General features: G+C 36.2%; 1 protein-coding gene across 1 annotated transcript in view; it reads right to left on the reverse strand.

The window, feature by feature from the left end:
• Positions 1-66: 66 nt before the first annotated feature.
• Positions 67-19,672, reverse strand: part of LOC121871065 (MAM and LDL-receptor class A domain-containing protein 2-like) — a 116,067-nt gene continuing 96,461 nt past the window's right edge. Inside the window, exons 80-92 of the mRNA XM_042373175.1 lie at positions 17,447-17,690; positions 15,051-15,214; positions 13,892-14,038; positions 13,674-13,793; positions 12,123-12,299; positions 11,782-11,926; positions 10,301-10,477; positions 9,963-10,135; positions 8,634-8,781; positions 7,636-7,827; positions 5,680-5,887; positions 1,631-1,843; positions 67-555 (exon numbers count right to left, since the gene is read on the reverse strand). Coding sequence (XP_042229109.1) covers positions 351-555; positions 1,631-1,843; positions 5,680-5,887; positions 7,636-7,827; positions 8,634-8,781; positions 9,963-10,135; positions 10,301-10,477; positions 11,782-11,926; positions 12,123-12,299; positions 13,674-13,793; positions 13,892-14,038; positions 15,051-15,214; positions 17,447-17,690 — 2,313 coding nt within the window. The 3' untranslated portion in view covers positions 67-350. The remainder of the gene's footprint in view (positions 556-1,630; positions 1,844-5,679; positions 5,888-7,635; positions 7,828-8,633; positions 8,782-9,962; positions 10,136-10,300; positions 10,478-11,781; positions 11,927-12,122; positions 12,300-13,673; positions 13,794-13,891; positions 14,039-15,050; positions 15,215-17,446; positions 17,691-19,672) is intronic.

The following is a 19,672-nucleotide window of genomic DNA, read 5'->3' on the forward strand; positions in this document are numbered from 1 at the left end:
CTAAGATAATGTTTGTTCTATCTGGAATTTTCTTCAAAATAATCCAGTCTCATCCACATTAAACACCTGTTCTGGCAGGTAACCCCCTCAGTGATGATGTTTGTATCTCTGAAAGTTTGTAAGTTGAATTTTCTTAAGTAGAGGAGCACCTGTAATAGAATTGTCCTGAATTTGGCAATGCAATTGTAAATTCTTTCAACTATAGTTAGCTATCTACAAGAAATTGAATACACAGAGTGAAGACTAGTATGTACTGTACTAACAAGTAACATTAGAAAATAAGGTAAATGGTCACTACAGGAAACAACAATACTGTACAAGAATTATATAAAACCTATAATATTTATGCCCTACAAATCTGATGTAGGTTTATTAGACACTGAGGGTTCCTCAAAATCCTTAAGGAAAGTTGGATTTGAGGTGCCCTCACCAGTGTTAGATTTATTTAGTTCATCTAATGGGTATTGGTCTTCTGTGGGCTGTGGCATGTCCAGTCCAAAGTAAGGCTGATGACGAGGGTCGTCCCAATTGCTCCCGTCTCTCGTAGGTGAGTACCTGAAAATGTGATTTACAATGAGCTCACAACTAATGTTATTTCACTATTAACAATATAAGGAATTTATACAGTATTCTCTGGAATCCAGGAAATGAAGATTTATTACCATTTTACAATTGAGGACTTTTCTGACTTGTACATTTAGTGTTGTCAATCCACCCTCTTTGTGAGGTGTAAACCCTGAGAGTATCAAGCAGTGTGTGGTGATTAATCGCACGAAATCATCATGTGTACCCATCACAAGCGGGGTACCACAGGGCAGTGTATTGGGCCCACTGTTGTTTGTTTGTTTCATAAATGATATGCTTGCCACTGTACATTCCTCGATACAAATGTTTGTGGATGACGCCAAGTTATTTCGGGAAATTAAGAACCAAGCAGACTGTGAAGAGCTGCAGAAAGATCTCTGTGAGCTCCAAGAATGGTCGAAGAAATGGCTGCCAAGATTCAATGTCACGAAGTGTAAGAGGCTGCACCTGTGGCGTACCAACGTAAGGAAGCGTATCATATGCCCCAACGGGATGAATAAACTGCATTAATTGAGAGTGAATGTGAAAAGGACCTAGGTGTGTATGTTGACAATGAGCTGAAGTTTTCTGGCCATTGCGAGAAGAAGGTAAATCAGGCAACTAAATTGTGAGGTCTTATAAGAAGGTCGTTCAGATATCTAGACGGTCCATTGCTCGTATCGATTTTCATGAGTGAAGTGCTTCCCCATCTGGGGTACTGTCACCCCGTCTGGTCCCCAAGATATGCTAGGGACTGTCAGTTAATTGAAAATGTCCAAAGGAGGGCCACCAGACTGGTGCTTGCACTATGGCACCTCAGCTACCCTGAGAGATTGGAGTGCCTGAACTTACCTAGCTTATACTACAAACGGGCAAGGGGAGACCTAATTGAGGTGTATAAGGATCTCAAAGAGCACTACTCAGTCGAATGCCCTTACCTGGAGCTGGCAGACGCTCGCCCCACAAGGGCTCCAAAAAGAGAACAAATTTTGTAAAATTCTGGAAAGAAAACAAATAGACATAAAGTGCATATGGCTCAGAAAAATATCTTGAAAATATAGCTCACCTTTTCTTTTTTATGTAATAATAGGTAATTACTCCTGCTAGAATAATAAAGGCAAGTACTCCAAGCACAATTCCAACAATGGGACCTGCGCCCAGCTCAGGAGACGGCGTTGTAGTAGATGGAGTAGATGGGGAGATGCTTGTAGTTGGAGATGGGGTGGTGGTTAATGGTGCTTGCAACTCACAACGATTACCAGTGTACTTGTTTGTGCACCTGAAAAATAATTATGTTGTATAATAATGATGTAGAAAAGAAAGATCAGTTTATTTTATTATATTCTTGAAAAAATTTGCAAAGCTAAAATGCATACAATCAGGTAGCCTGTAGCTAAAAAAAATCTTTGAACTATCTCAAAGAGAGATATAGTACAGAAAGGAAAGGAGAAACGAAAGAGAATAGGAAATGCAATGTGACCTCTCATTAGTGGCCTCTTAGTTAAAGCTTCCTACTAGTAAAAGTGGGTTCCGTTGGAGTATGGGTACAGCAAGTTGCCGATTTACATCTGTTCTATTTGCTTTATTTTGATAAAACTTCATTAAAAAATTATAGAACAAATTCTATAGAAGTCCAATGGAATTGGGATAATTTGTGAAATAGAAATTCATGTTCTTAAATTCACAGGTACAGTCTCACCCAAAAGTTTGTTACCTCCCAACCAGCTATTGCTGTACTGCCTGCTTCAGATGTATGAACTTGAGTCTGTTATTTCGCGACCTTTAGATTCATTCGTATCAGTTTCATGTTCCGGTTGGTACTGAGACAGTTTCAAACATCTGAAGCAGGCAGTGCAGCAATAGCTGGTTGGGAGTTAACGAACTTTTGGGTGAGACTGTACCTACATCTATTACTACCTCTTTTAATAAATTCTGTATTCAAATACAGGTATTCATAATTTGCAGCCGAGTAGCATCTGCTGCAGTGTTCAATTACATAAGAAACCATAAAAGTTGTGGAAATGTTATTTCCATGTAAACAATTATAGAATAATAAACATAAAAATTAGGAAGTAAATTTTGTGTGTGAGAGATAGAAAGTATGGTGGTTGGGATGGCTGGACTGAATGGAAAATTCAGTACAAAAGGCTCTGTCAACCCCATGACTTTCCTAAAATGACAGCACAATACTGTATGCAATTTCACAATAAGTTCCATAATTTCACGCTGTCAGTACCTGTCCAAATATGGGCACTCTCTGGGTTACGGATTTCCAACTTTAAGGATACTCTCCGCTAAGCCCATTTTTAGGTTGCGGTTGAGTATCCATTGTTATAGACATCAGATTATGTGGCATAGTTCGAAAGTGACCCACAGAGTAGGAATAAGACACCATTTTGTGCTCAGTGACGTTATTAGATCACTACAGTGAGCATCCCCTATGCACCTCCACCCGAATTTTCTTTCATAATGCCCTTAAATGTTACAAAATACAGGTAGCTAGAAAGCTTAGGATTTTACATTACAGTAAACCCTTGCTATTCACGAGGGATAGGTTCCAAGGAATGGCACAAATTGACAAAACCGCAAATAGCAACTTATACTACCTTAGTGCACTATTGTATACCTTTACTGTGTATGAGAAACTTAAGTCACCAATACTACTCTCCTTCATATGTGGAACTTTGATTTTTTTTTTTTTACGGGGATTAGCCCACCCGGGCACAGGTGACTGACACACACTGGGGCCTGGGGGGCAAAAATGTAGTAGTAGTAGTAGTAGTAATAATAATAATAATAATAATAATAATAATAATAATAATAATAATAATAATAATAATAATAATAATAATAATAATAATAATAATAATAATAATAATAATAATAATAATAATAATACCGTAATAATAATAAAGAACCACAAAGAAATACATAATGAAAAAAAGATCAAAAGTGAGAAACAATATATGTTTGTTGTGTTGTCAAAGGTAAGAGAAACAATTGAGACCCTGCAATGTGTGTAAATGAGGCAGAAAGTCAATTCAGCAACCTGGGACTTGGTCACAATTTTCATGATGCCATATCGCAGCAGGGACTACCATTAGATAATACAATATGCTTCCAATATCTTCTCAGGCGGTAGTACCTTCCTGTTTGGTAGCTGCCTACTACCTACTACACTTACTTTACTTTTATCCTCTTCACCACTGATCGGCTCGTTAGCCGCTTGGGCGATCGGTCACGTCTCTGTTACGCACTGTTGGCAAGTACTGGGCATGCACCAGCTCCTGAATGTACCTGAACACGCTCCAGTTTTGGTCAAGTCTGGTCTTGAAATAGCTCACACTCGGTGCCGTCACAACACTTTCTGGTAGATTGTTCCAAGAGTTCACAACTCTAACTCAGAAAAAGTTTGCCCTCATAGTTTTCAGGACTTGCGGCTTCTTCAATCACACATGATGAAGTGTACTGTACAGTAGGATGAAATCTGGTAACTGAAGCATAGGGAGATCATCAGGATAACTGTTAGAAGAGGGTGATGCAGTGGTGGTTGGTGGAGAGGCGGGTGGTGGAGAAGAGCATGGCGGGGAGGCAGGTGGTGGGGTGGTGTGTGGCGGGGAGGTGGGTGATAGAGCGGCGGCAGCAGCACCTGACTAAGCGAGTGAGATGCATCAGCTGGGAAAATGGCTGGTTCTTTCTTGAAAAACATCGTGATTGGTAGTTGTTTTCTTTTGGCTTTGAGGTTTCTAAACATTTCACTCCACTAGCATCATTAGCACTGACACTAGGCAGTATTTTAGGGGTCATTTCACACAAAAACACTAAAGTTTTGAGTACAACACAAGATATTCTGTGCCGCAGGCAATGATTGAGTGCTAACAAAGAGAGAAGAGGGAGAGGAGACGCTGTGAACGCATGGAGGTGACTCATTGCGTTGCAGGAGAGGTTCGTAAGCTAGCCACCATCTGCTTACCATGAATAGTCAAAATTGCGAATTGCAAATCCACGAATAGCAAGGGTTTACTGTATTTTTATTAAAATAATAATCTCACGATTATTTTTAGAATCTGAAATCATTCACCTACAAACCAAAAGATGTTAATTTAAACTTTTAGTGTTAAATACAAATGTGCATGAGTTAATTTGTATACAGTCATCCCTTGATTATAGAGCACTTGGTTATCGCAATTTTCGTTATCACGCCTCCATCAAAATCTGCACACCTGCTGTTATAGCGCATTTTTCAAGCCGAGAATTTTTTTTATCACGCAGTTGCCTCCAGGTGTTTTTACCCATTTGCTTCACCTACATCTATTGAGGATAAAATCTTTCACCTAAAAATTGACAATAACACATTTGCTGTAATCAAACATATCTAAGTTGCCTCAACAATTGCAACCCCAGTTGCAATTTCAAATTCTGTGTCATTACTAAGGAATAACGAAGTCTCGGGTGCACTCTAAGATTGAGAGAAAACGGAGGACTCAGGCGTCCTGAAGCGATGAGAAAAAGGACTCCTCAGACAGGGGACTCAAATAAAGAAAGCATAGCTACATGTTTTGTGGACTACAGTATTGAGCGTACCCTTTTCATCACTTTGTAATAAACCTAGCCATGCCTATGTGTGTTTCTGATACTACATTATCTATATCTTTAGTGGGTCTAAATGGTTGTAAAATGGGAAAATTGGGGTTGGGTCTTGGGTGCCTGGAACCCATTAGAATAAATCCCATAGGTTCTGTACTTTCGTTATCACGCACTCGGCTCGGTCCCAATTAGGCGTGATAACCAAGGGATGACTGTATTGTACTCAGAACTCACATAAAGAGGGACATAGTGAAAGGAAGGAAAAAAGAAAAATAGAAAACAAAATTAAAAACTGCAGATAGTGATGATGAGAGAGAGAGAGACAGAGAATAAGCATGGAAGATTTGCTGCTTTGTTATCCATTTGTAAACTCAAACTGTAATTGTAATTCAGATTTATCCTTTTCATTACTGATTTTGAAGCAATTGATGCAAAACTAGTAAAAGTATTATAATGGTATCATTTACATATTATTAATTCTATATACAGTACTGTACATGCAACTTTCCAAATATAGAAAATACATACTTGCAGACAGGGGGACCTCCATTCACAGCAGAACAGGTCCCATTATTCTGGCAATAATTTTCAGGGCAGTATCCACAGAGAGACTCATCAGCTTTGTAAGTCAAACATTTGGCCATGCCATTGCATAGATTAGAATTGCTCATACAAGGAAGCTCTATCATGAAGGGGTCAGCACAATAAAAGAAACCATCATCACAAGGTGTCTTATCTGAAAATGAAATGTCACATTAGAGTATGTTTTTTGTGTGAAAAATATTCATAAGTAGATAGAAAAAGGTGCATTATATAAACAACATCATTCACTAAGTGACTTGAAAGCAGAGGACATTAGTCACTAACGATCTACTGTCTTCATAATAGAAGACGAGCTGTGGTCGCCATGCTGACCAGACCGTATAAAAAATTGTCCCAAACACAATATCTGAGAGACATAAACAAAATAAAAGTCACTCGATTTCCTCACCGTGTTAAAATGCTATATAAAATCCTCGTGGCACTTAGTATTTCAGCTATTACAACACAAATAGCAATTAAATGACAGGTAGCGACGTGTCCTCCTAATATTATGTATTAAGTAATTATTAGATGTTTTAATTGCCTGTATGTTGGCCTGGCAAGTTATTGCTAGGCATTAACATACCTAGGTATAAAGCTAGACGTCGCATTCTGGATTGAACAAAAAAGGTGCATTTTTGGCCAGTGTAGAATTTTTTCAAACCCAAATCCTAAGTCCATGCATCTTCCATCCTCTGTGAGATAGCAAACTCACTTTAATTGTCACAAGAATATAAGGACCAGCTTAGACTGGGCATAATTACTGTGCTGGAAACATGCATCAGAAAATGATATTTGCAAATATAATAATAAATATAAGCAATCCTTGTTGTTTATCATCCCAGTGTTCTTCATATAAAAAAAAAATAATAATTAAAATATTGTGTACTGTATTATAGTTTGTCCACAATAACTGTACGATAGTTTTATCTGTCCAGCGAATGATGCAGTAGTTTTGCCCATTATGACAATATCAAATTCAATGACTGGGTATTAAATTTAATGACTGATAACATCTATCAATCAAAGTACTGTCCTCATATCTGAGGGCTGGCGACCATAGTCCTCCACTGTAAACCTTTTCAGGCTGTTTTTACCAATCCTCTGAGAAATTGCATATCTCTGGAGACCCAGTTTATAATTTCATTCTCCCAGTCTCTGCTTTACCCTAGTCCTCCTGCCCTCAACTTTGCTCCTTAATATTTCTGTTACTATCCCAGGTTTATTTATTGATTCAATATTATATTTTTTGTAGGATCAACATACTATGGGGAGTGATTCTTCATGATTAATATAACCTCTTCAATAATAGAAAAAATAAAATTTATAATTTGTAATTTGAATTGAAAATAAAAAGATAAGCTGTATCTCAGAAGATATTCACTCAGGGTTATTATAACTTCCTGTATAGTAATTTATATGGAGATAACATCCAAACAATGTCATTTATTATCTTTGAGTGATACCCTGTACATGATTTCTAGAATTGGTTACTTGTACTGTACACTTAGACAACTGATATATGAATAAACCAGGGTTTATACAGATGCATTTTAAATTTTTCTTCGTGTTTAATGCCCAAAACTTTATTTAGCTCGGATAGTACTTGCTACCTCTTGGTGGCACACTGCCCACAAGCACAGGAGGCAATGCGGTTAGACCTTTTGGTGACGATGATCAAACAGGAACCCCCAAGAATAAATTATTTTGTCTTTCTATGGTTTTTCAAGGGCAAGAGATGAAATTAATGAGAATCGATGCACCAAACCTTTTCTCATCAGATGATTAATTAGAGGGAAGAGAAAAATTTGAGTTATATAATACAGTAAGTCTTAAAACTGAAAAATATTCAGTACAGAAAAGTTTTGCCCAAATGTTTTTTGTTTTTAACAGAAAACATACCTGGACATTTCTCCTCATCGGCTTTGTTGGGACAATCTGAGATTCCGTCACAAAGGAGAAGAGATGGAATACATGTAGTCATATTGTCATTACATGGGAACTGTGTATCTTGACAGGCATTGGGGTTCGTTGTAGTGGTGGTGGATCCTGGAGTGGTTGTAGGACGGGTCATCAGTGTAGTACAGGTGGTACCTAATTCAAAGGAAATTATATGTATGCATGAAATAATCCACAATTGTTGGTGTGGCTGAGATGTAAGGCCTTTATATGCATATTATTTTATTACGGTATATAATTAAAATAATTTTGATAATATAATTATAAGAAAATTGCAAAATTTGTAACCACCATTAACAATGTTATTTCTGGTTAATCAAAGTTACTAAATTATCTTTTCAATTAGTATAAATTTTTCAAAACTGGATGCATAAAATAAGCGCCATCCACATTATGTCGTGTGTGGTTGTCACTGACTACTGTGATAACCACAATGTAGTACAATTCAGCTAATTTACATTATTTAAACATTTTATTATTCCCTTGTGCTTGTTTGACATAACACAAAATATAATATCTGCATCATGTTCTGTGTGTCTAAAGGGCATAAAAAGTGGTGCTTTATTCTCCTGAAGACTCTACATAATCAGTTAGATAAATATTATTCAGTGTGTTAAGTAAAGGATATGTTTGACAGTGTAAGTTTCTGTACCTGACTGCAGCTCCAGTTTTTAGACCATGCACATCTTATATATTTTCTAAAAATTAGTCTGCTAAAAAGTAAGGATCTTTTTTCACATCTTGGTATAAGTTTGTCAACATAAATATATGAAAGAATATCAGATTTATTGCCAGAGTGGGATGTTGACACGGGATGTTATCCAGCTCCCAGATTATCAGCAATGCCATCTTGCTGAATCTGTTATCTAGAAAATATTGAAGAATTCACAACCAACAAATGCCTATAATATATTACTAATGCTCTGAGTCAAAATTCTTACCACAGTTGTCTTCATCAGAACCATCAAGACAGTCTAAATAGCAGTCACAGAAGAAAGTTGCAGGAATACACTCTCCATCCTTGCACGCTCGTTCATTAGGATCACAAGTGTTATTAAATGGTGGGGGACCAACACCTGTTTCACATTCCTGCAAATTTAGGAATCATTGTAGTTAACTTTACACTAAGAGCCATCTAAAGAATGGGTGATTATCTTAACAAAGACCAAAATCAATAAGGCTTATCAAAATAATACTTTATATACTGTACAAACCTTGGTGCAATGTAGTATGTACTGAGCAGAATTTTATTTATACAGTACATGGAGTGTGGAACTACTAATCTGAGAGCTGGTTTCCACCAGGCCCACACTGACTCTTCTCACAGACAGACTTTTCCAGCAGCAATAATTTTGGGGGGGAATTTTTTTTTTCCACCATAACAAGAAAGTACTGTTTGTGGAGAAGGGTATACTCATGGATATGTTTGTGGGGTGGGTATACTCATGGATAGCACTCTGTTTGTGGGGTGGGGGAAGGGTATACTCCACATGGGTGTTTGAAGGGTATACTCATGGATATGGGTTTGTTGGGGTGGGTATACTCGTTATGTTGGGGTGGGTATACTCATGGATATGTTTGTTGGGGTGGGTATACTATGGATATGTTTGTGGGGTGGGTATACTCATGGGATATGTTATGGGTATACTCATGGGGAGGGGGGGTGGGTATACTCATGGGTATACTCATGGGTATGTTTGTGGGGTGGGTATACTCATGGATATGTTTGTTGGGGTGGGTATACTCATGGGTATGTTTGTGGGGGTGGGTATACTCATGGGTATGTTTGTGGGGGTGGGTATACTCATGGATATGTTTGTGGGGGTGGGTATACTGCACTCATAGGTGTGTTTTGGGGTGGTTGTTGCACTTTGGGTCACTTTTATCATAAAATGGATGATTTTTTTGTCCAACAGCCATCTTCTCCACTTACTGTACTGAAAGAGCACCTCTCCCTCCAAAAGAAAAAGGCATACCCTAATTTGTGCACCCAGAAAACCAATTAATTGAAATGGAATTCCACTTGTTCTATCTTTTCTGTCAGAAACTGCAAACCCAGTGAAAATGCAGCCTCATATAAGTGAACACTACAATGACCTAACCCCCTGAATGAACATTTTTGAAGTTGATGATGATGATGAAGGGAGAAGGTGTACAATAATATCTTCAGTGATGAATATGGTATGTATATAGTTAAGCTTAAGGGTATTCATATTGCATAGTACTTTTCATATTAAATTGAAATACAAGTGTTTCAACGGTAAACTCACTGGGGTGAAAGACACATCATCTATGGCAATGTATGTGTATATTGGGTTTCCAGTCTCAGCTTCAAAGATGACAGAATAATATTTGCCCATGTTGATTAGTATTATCTCTTCCATCCACTGAGAATTATGATTACCGCTGATAGACGCTGCTGTAATTCGTCCATCACTCCTCGCTATAAAATAAGAGAAACAAAACAACCACAAGTTTGCTTTCCCTCATTTTGTAAGAATGCCTTATAGCTACGTAATCAGATTTATGACATTTATATATTATAAGTATGATATTATACAAATTTCATGATAAAGATATGTAAGAGCTAAAAGTGGATTAAACTTACATTCCAGCTTCACCCTAAGAATTCCTCTACTAACATTGGATGCAGTTTCATCGCTGTGCATGTAATACCAGAAACGAAGGTAACATATATCCTCAGAGGGCGGGTATAAAAAGTCGACTTTCATGCCGGCCAACTGACCAAGCTCTCCATTTGTGTTTGAGACATAGAGGTAATATCCTGTAAAAAGGTTGAGAAGCATATAGTCTTAAGGAAGCTGGTATTGAAGGTTAAAAAATTTGAATTGTAATTGCTGTGTTCATAAGAGGTGTAATAATTACCTGTATTTTAAAATTTATACTACAGTACAATGATCCAATTAAGTAGTGCCCAATTAAGTAGTGCCAGAGTAAGTTCATTTTTAATTTACGTAAAGGTTTGTTAAGTTGAGGGAAACGTAGGGAATATGTATAAGGTTATTTCCTGGCTGAGAAAAGTTGAAGACACTGTACAGTACACTGAACCTTACTAATTTAAATTTTTAGACTAATATGATATATTTTGTCAATATATAGAATTGTAGACTTGTGGTACAGTTTACATATACTGTATGTAAAATTTGTGCATCCCAAGTCATACTTAGTCCTACTTAGCCACAAGAAATTATAATGCTCATGATACGTATGCCTCAAAATTTTTTTTTAACAAAAACACTTAAAAATCAATACAAATAATAAAAAATACAATTTAAAATACAAATGAAAGGTGTGAGCTCAATTTTATCCATCTCATGGTCATTTGTCAACTGATCACCACCACCATTCATTACTGTACTGCATTTTAATACTATACCCCTGTACTGTAATTATTAATGCTTTATTTGATTCTTTTTGTTATCATGATGATTATCATGTATTTCAATGCTTACATGGGCATGTAATGAAGGTAGGTCATTCAAAGAGTAGGTTTTTTGACTGAAAATTATATTTGCAAACTGTGATATTCAAGGGGGTTTCTGGAACATATCCTTTGTGAAAAACAACTTTTACTTTTATCCCCTTTGCCAGTGATTGGCTCGTTATCCGCTTGGGCGGTCGGTCACATCTCTTGTTAGGCACTGTTGACAAGTACTGGCTCCTAATTGTATCTGTAACTGCACCAGTGTTGGTCAAGTCTGGTCTTGAAAGAGCTAACACCAACTCTGGCTCACTACCAAGCCTGAGGACACTTACCACACAAATTTTAAACTCTATCCCAGTCACCATGGACCTACAAAAGATAAATAACTATAATTTTGTAATTTTTTTAACCTATGTGTAAGAAAATTTGATCCCTTCCCAACCCACCATGCACAAGAAACTAAAAATTTCCCAGATGGAGGGGGGGAGGGGGTTTAATTCTGGAGGTATTGTCACAATTGGTAATGGAATAATTGAGAGTGGTTTTGTACTGGGTAAAGATCGAGTGGAAAAGAAAAAGGAAATTGCAGGAATTCTATAAATAAGGTCTGCAAGTGCATTTAATAAAAAACAGTAGTACCTTACCATTTGAACCAAGTGTGTGATCATGTTGTGGGCCAAGTGCTGGGTCACCTGAGGAACTTGCTCTCTTCCAGTCTAAGTCATCATCAGTACGCTGGATGTAGTCACACTCTAGGTGCCATGTTTCTGAGTCAAAGTTGCAGTTGCCCTATACAGTATAAAAATAATTGGATGTTTTTAGACAAACTTAGCTGTCACTCTGAGAGGAATATTGTATGAAAAAATAATAGAGCCACAATATATCAGTAGATTTTTAGTTATTAGTGGTTATCTGTTTGTGTGTGTGTGTGTGTGTACACACACTTTCAACTGAGGTAAAGAAAGGTAAGAACGAAGAGATTTACCTTGACGGGAGGACATTGATATTCGTCCATTTTATTCAAACAATCATATTTGGCATCACAGACATCTTTAAGAGGAACACAGGAGCCATCACCACAATTGAAGTCAGTGTTGACCTCACATTCATCAGTGTCTGGAGCACATTGACTAAAGTGAATATCATCCAGAGCTAAGTAAGTCTGTGGGAAAAAAGAAATGTAAGGCTATTAAGATAAGCCAACATTTAATATACTGTACATGGAATGACTTAACTTGAGTCATAATAAGTAGTAAAATGTGTAACCACATTTTACTCCATAATGACCTCCTCTACAGTTCTTCTATGGCACACATTTTTTTGCTGATGACATTTCCCCACACAAAATTCTACATAACCATTCCAAATCAAACACTCAATTAAGTCCAAAGATTGCTTATATAATATATTAAAAACAAATCATTAGTAAATACCTCAATGAGGCACAAGGAATTCATTTACACTCAATGCTACCAAGACAAACTCACTGTCTAATACAAATAATCACTTCCAGCTTCAGTTACATTAAGTGAGACCCCACTGTAATAGTAAATAATGAAAATATCCTTTGTGTTACTGTAATTAATAGTCTCTCTTTGTAATTCCTACATTTCTATGTTAAAATGAATGCATTCCAAAACAAGGTTTCTTTTTTCTATTTTTTCCATACTTCCACAAAACAACTTACTTTTTCATGTATGGAGTGTTTCACCACAAGCCTACTTATCATTATTAGACAAAATTCAATCTAAAGCCAGAGATGTGACCCAACTGGCTAACGAGCCGACCAGTGGTGAAGAGGATAAAAGTAAAATATCATCAACAACCACTCCCTCACTTATTCTTTATCTCCCATTTATGTTAAGACAACCTGTCCCTTCACTTTCTCTTTTTATGACAATTTCTATGGTCACTGTAAAAGAAATTCAATCCACCATCTACCCTTCTATTAACCCCAGCTGCAATACATCAATCCCTGCTCCATGTAAGGTCAAGTTGGGCTACCTATATCTTTCACTTTCTTCACTCCTCAAACTTTTCTTCTGTGGATTTCAATGTCCTCATTAAGTTTTTCTATCCACACATAACTTTAATTATTTAAATGAAGTTCATACAAACACACACCCTATAATACACACTCAAATCATGCATATAATTTTTTATATCTATGACATACTAAGCATGTCTAATGTACACACTGTAAAAAAAGTATCGCGCAGGGGGGGTTCTGCTGACTTCCGTAATGATCCATACACTCACCTGATGTGCAGGTAGGATTGGTATGCGTGCCTATACATACGGCAGGATATGTCATTAGCAACAGATATGTGAGGACATCCTCAGGCAAGGAAAGCAGGGCTAACACTATAATACAGGACCAACATGCATATTCCACTATCCCTCGACCATGGTGTTGTATTATTTTGCACATAATCCGTGTGGTATTTTTTTTACTGTGTGTACATATGGGTTACATGTAAGTTACATGTGCACAATAATAATAATAATAATACGGTAATACTAAGTATTCACTCACTGCTCCTGGACCATGATTAGCCTTGAAGTGAAGTGTAAAGTCTCTTTTGCCAGAAATGGTTACAAAATTTGGCTCCCAGCCTGCAAGGTATGATGCTGTTTCCTTCCATAAGATTTCCGACTGATGGAAAAAGAAAATATTTTGTTAATTATATGCAAGTGGATCCTGCTACCAAATTTTTTTCATTTTGAAATTATTTTTACAGTGTATATACTTACTGTATCCTCCTCAGTTTTTCTTAGGAGGGTGAGAGTGGACTCTTCACTAACATTACTGGCCAAATAGTACCACAAGGAAAGGGTACAATCACGGTTCACAGAGGAGAATGTCCTAGACTCTAACACAGCAACCTGTCCTCCTGGGCCCTGCAATGAAATTCACCAGTTGACTTTCAAGTGTTCATACAAGAATTATTTTGCGAATACGTAGCTGAATAACAAAGCTTGGTACTTACTAACAATATTTATGCTAAATAATTGGGCAAAGGACAATCAAACATTTTATTAACAAACTAAATGAAAATAAAATTGAAAATCAGGAACCAAATAATAAATATAAAATCTTTTCTCTAAACCCATACAGTACAAGTCTACCTCTTAAGACTAGGTGTTTCATTATGGTGATCATTGTTCTGAAGGAAATTTTTATTTACCACCAGTTTGAATGCTTCATACAAAAATGTGTTTATTCTACTATGGTATTAACTTACTTTTTCTTTTAATATTTGACCCATAATGTCTGGAAAAATGAGTAAAAATGAAATTGCTGGTAATGTGGCAAAGCAGCCAAGGAAAAGCTTCAATATATATGTATAAATGCAAAATGTTTGGAGGCAGTTGAGTGTTGGGTTGATATGTAAGAGTAGGATTATGTTAGCAGAGACAGCAAATAGTGGTCAATCTTACACAAGCTCTGACCAAATGAACTGGTAAGTACCGGGTATGTAACGTAATGTATTACTTATGGTCATTATCACTGTAAATAATTTGTACTTCTATTAATTGTTTTAATACATTTATCAGATGCACAGAACTCCCCATATATCGCTCATTAGTAAGAAATATTTCTGTTGCAAATGCCTTTCCATTAAAACAGGTTATATCAAGCTGCTTCTTGTAGTACTGTACTACCTTTTCCAGGAATACATAAATATAATAAATGAGTTATACCTGTATTGTACACACAAATGATAACATCAAATTTGTTGAAAATACCAAAAGTACAATATATACCAATAAAGTACAATACAGTATATATTAATCTCCAAATCATTGTTAATTTTTTGCATTAATGGGTGAAATGAAAATGCAAGTTCATATGCTGAAATAAAAGGCAAACCTTAATACTTCTAACAGAATGATTATGTCTGACACTAACCCCAGTTTTGGCAGTAGCAAGATGATGTGTGGTGTTTTGATGATCGTGATCACTGTCCGGGCCGGGAGGTGGAGCAGGGAAGCCAGCTCGTCTCCAATGGATGGAATTTGCACTGCTCTCATACCAACCACACAAGTCATCCCCCTCAAAGTCACAGCTCTTGGCTACAAAGTAATTATAAAATACTAACGTTCTGAAGGTATTAAGTATTTTAGTCTCAAAGCATGGCAACATCACATTTACTTGTGAATTAGAAAAGGACAATATTCTACCATTCCTTGATGTTAATATCCACCGTCTTCATAATAGTTTCGAGACAGCCTTATACAGAAATCCAACATTCACAGGTTTGAGTAAAAAATTTTCATCATTCATTCCTCTTAATTACAAACAATATCTAGTGCGTACTCTTACCGACAGAGCCTTTAATATATATGCAAGCTATTTCCAACTGGACATTGAATTGAAGTGCATAAAGGAACTGCTCTTTAACAATGGTTTCCCTAAGAGATTTATAGATAATTAATTTGGCAAAACCCTTAATAGGATAATTGGTCCCACACCGTTCCTAAATATTCTATCTATTTCACCATCCCATACACAGGCCCACTCAGTTTCACCCTTAGAAACAAACTTAAGAAGCTTCTCAATGAATTCTATCCACAAATTTCTCTTAGACTAGTTTTCAAATCCCAGAATTCAATTAAAAAATTCTTTAAAACTAGACACCATACCCACACACTTGCAATCCTCAGTTGTTTATCAATTTACGTGTGCTAGCTATAGGGCAGCATATACGTATAGGTAAAACAAAAAGACACTTGATAACCCGCATCCATGAGCACTTTGGCTTTCCGTCCGAACAGGCCAGTTTATCACACAACCACCACATTCAGCTATCCGTAACCACGCCCACCAACCTGGCCACCTGTTTTCGCAGTCTAATTTCTCAGTTCTCGGCAGCAGTAACTGTGAGACGGACCCTCATTATGGAAGCCTTGTATCAGTATAAAGTAAAGCCATCCATTTGTGATATGGCTTCCTGTGAATTATTGTGTTTCTTACACTAAGGCTTATCTAAATTAAGGTATGTAATACCCCCTGTATGTTTTATTTATTTATTTTATTTTTTTTCTGATTTTAGTTTTGTATGTAGGTCTCCCGTCATTTTGTATTGGTTTTAAATTATAATGCTCTTTTTAAAAAAATTGCGGAAGGTAAATTTTAGAATAATGTTCCATTTTTAACCCCTACATCCCGGTTGATGTTCCGTAACGTCCATCTAGGGTGCCCCAGTTGAGGTTCCGGAACACGAGCCTTTTCGCGCCATTGTTTGAATGACCAGCGCGGGTTATTAGGTTCCAGAATGACTATTTGGTGGTCACGCCACAAGCAGGGTAGCATGGGTGGGCTCAGTGCAGTTGGTACGCATTTAGCCTGTTGCCATGGAGAGTCGACCCTCAACCTGCGACAGACTGCGTGTGTGTCGCCGAGCACTTTTTATGAAAAATAATGCAAATAAAATAAATTCTAAATGAATTATTTAGAGGAAATAAGTATTATGATCAGTAAATATATGCATTACTGGCCATCCCGGACACAAAGGCAAGCAGAAAATGGCCGCTAAGTGCGTAGTGACCACGAGCGTCATCTGTCAAAACAACACTGTCTCTTTATCTCCCTCGCCACTGCTGCCACAGGGAAGTTTCTATAGGGTCAATATATAGTTTTTCTTACTTATTTTTTATTTTGTTTTATCATTTAGAAAAGTTAAAAATTTTTTTTGTAAAAGTTGACTTTTCTCGATTTACCCCGCGTATAGTGTAAGGCCAGCGGCACCCTAGCCCGGGGCGTAGGGGTTACTGTATATTACCTGTAATTTTTAAAAAACTTTTTGTCTGTTATCTACCCTAGGCTCTGATGATGGAAAATGATTTTCCGAAATGTTAGTAACTAAAGAAACCCAACTTAGTCAAGATGTTTGCGTTTGCCCTGGTCCTCCTCTTCATTATGAAACTACGCTTTCCACGTAACAAGTCCATTGGTGAAATTTTATATACATATATATATATATATATATATATATATATATATATATATATATATATATATATATATATATATATATATATATATATATATATATATATATATATATATATATATATATATATATGTATATATATATATATATATGTGTGTATATATATATATAGCCTGTCACCAATATTTTATCCACCAACCATCAATAACCATTTAAGATTTAGTTACATAAAACTATGAGGCATGATGTGTGGCAATTACATTATATTATATGTTAATATGAAAACGACATGAGTATAATTACATAAAGTAAAAAATAACAAGATAAATAAACTAGCTATGGAGATACTAACTGCAGTCTCGTTCATCAGTCCCATCTCCGCAATCATCTTTAAAGTTGCACGCCTCAATGGGTTGATAGCATTTGCCATTACTACATGCTTCATAACCATCTGGGCAGATAGGTGTAGGTGTTGTCAAATCATCACTTCCTGGCAGTCTCTGATTATCAGACAGTTCACAAGTATCTGACATAGAGAAGTCATCTAACACCATGTTTCCAGAATTTTCAGGAGTAGCAGAACCTTCCACAACAACCTGTTAAAAACACAATTATTTCCAGTTCGGATTTAATATAAGAAAATTATTTCACGTGCATACAGATTCACAAAATTCTTGATACAAACATTGGCGAAGTATAAAAAATTATTTTATCGAGTTTCAACAGTACAGAAATAAAAATACAGGTAGACCCCCTTTTATGGGGATCTGATTTAAGAAAATTTGCAGTTACAAGATTTCGACAATTGCAATTAAATGCCAGGTAGCGACGTGTCCTCCTAATATTACTTACTGTATTAAGTAATTATTAGATGTTTTAATTGCCTGTATTTTGACCTGGTAAGTTATTGCTAGGCATTAACATACCTAGGTTAAAAGCTAAGTCATATTCTGGGTCATATCACAAAAACTGGTTTTTAGAAAAAATGGCTTTCTTATCCCATTACAGTATTTCATTTAATAGTAAAAACCCTGAATTTACAAAAGAAAAAACATCGGTAATACAAGGAGTCCTCGCTATATATTGCACTTAAATACGTCATTTCACACATACAGTAGGGTCGGGATATATAGCGATTTTATATAAAGATTTTGTTTATATCACGGGCTACCCAAATAATCGACATTTTCCTATAAAAAGCGATATTTTTTTTATCTCACGAGGTAAATCTGGCAGGAAATATCACACTAGAACTCATAAATTACTACTGTATTGTGATACAGGAGATTCATTTTTATCTCTTGTGCAAAATATATGATGCTTATATTCAAATTATTCACTGTTTTACAAGGATTCCAGCAATGCAAATTATATTCTCCTAACTTTAGTCTCTGATATTATATAAGATGAAAACTTAAAGCCTAAAACTACCAAACCCTGGCTGGGAAGATGGGGGGGGGGAAGGAGGGAAGGGAGAGAGGGAGTTGAGATGATATGTTTGACAGTTGGTGCCTAAGGTCTATTGCTTATTTATTTATCTGTCCTTAAGAGTGACTTAAAGTTTTTCTCTTATAAAATGTCACTGAACTGACCTGGGGATATATATATTTTACATGCTGGGATTCTTATAAGATAGTGATTAGTTTGAATATAAACATGCTATAGTTCGCAATAGACATAAAAGTTTTAGTACTAATTAGTACATTTTAGTACAAATGACTGAATTTTTATCTCTTGTGCAAAATGTATGATGTCTATATTCAAATTATTCGCTGTCTTGCAAGGATTCCAGCAATGTAATTTATATTTTGCTAACTTCAGACTGTGCCATTTTATAAGATCAAACTTTTTAGCCTAAAACCACAGTCACTCTTACTGGAAGTCAGAGGGAGTTGATTTATTATGACAGCTGGGCTGGAGCCAGACAATGGTTACCTAGTGGTTATTTATTTATCTGTCATTAAGGGAATTTATGTTTTTCTCTTATAAAATGTCACTGAACTGACCTGGGGATATATATATTTTACATGCTGGGATTCTTATAAGATAGTGATTAGTTTGAATATAAACATGCTATAGTTCGCAATAGACATAAAAGTTTTAGTACTAATTAGTACATTTTAGTACAAATGACTGAATTTTTATCTCTTGTGCAAAATGTATGATGTCTATATTCAAATTATTCGCTGTCTTGCAAGGATTCCAGCAATGTAATTTATATTTTGCTAACTTCAGACTGTGCCATTTTATGTCAAGCTTAGTCACTTTTATTGGCCTCCAGAATCTACCCTATTTTCTCCATTGATTACATGTAATTATATATCAAGATTTAGTATATAGCAAACATCCTTGGACCCTATCTCACGATATATCCCAACCCTACTGCACAGGTACGTATTGATAATTATTCTTCAGATATGCTTTTGGAGTGGAAACCTGTAAAGTGATCCTATTTGTACATAATACTTATGATCTTCAAGTTCTTCTTGTCCTTGGCAACATATCTGGATTTAATAAGATGTAAATGCAGTATACTGGCTGTTAACCACATGATGTTTCAAGATAATTTTACCTTTCA

The sequence above is a fragment of the Homarus americanus genome, unplaced genomic scaffold (genome assembly GCF_018991925.1).
Source record: "Homarus americanus isolate GMGI-L3 unplaced genomic scaffold, GMGI_Hamer_2.0 scaffold52512, whole genome shotgun sequence".
NCBI classification, from domain to species: Eukaryota; Metazoa; Arthropoda; class Malacostraca; order Decapoda; family Nephropidae; genus Homarus; species Homarus americanus.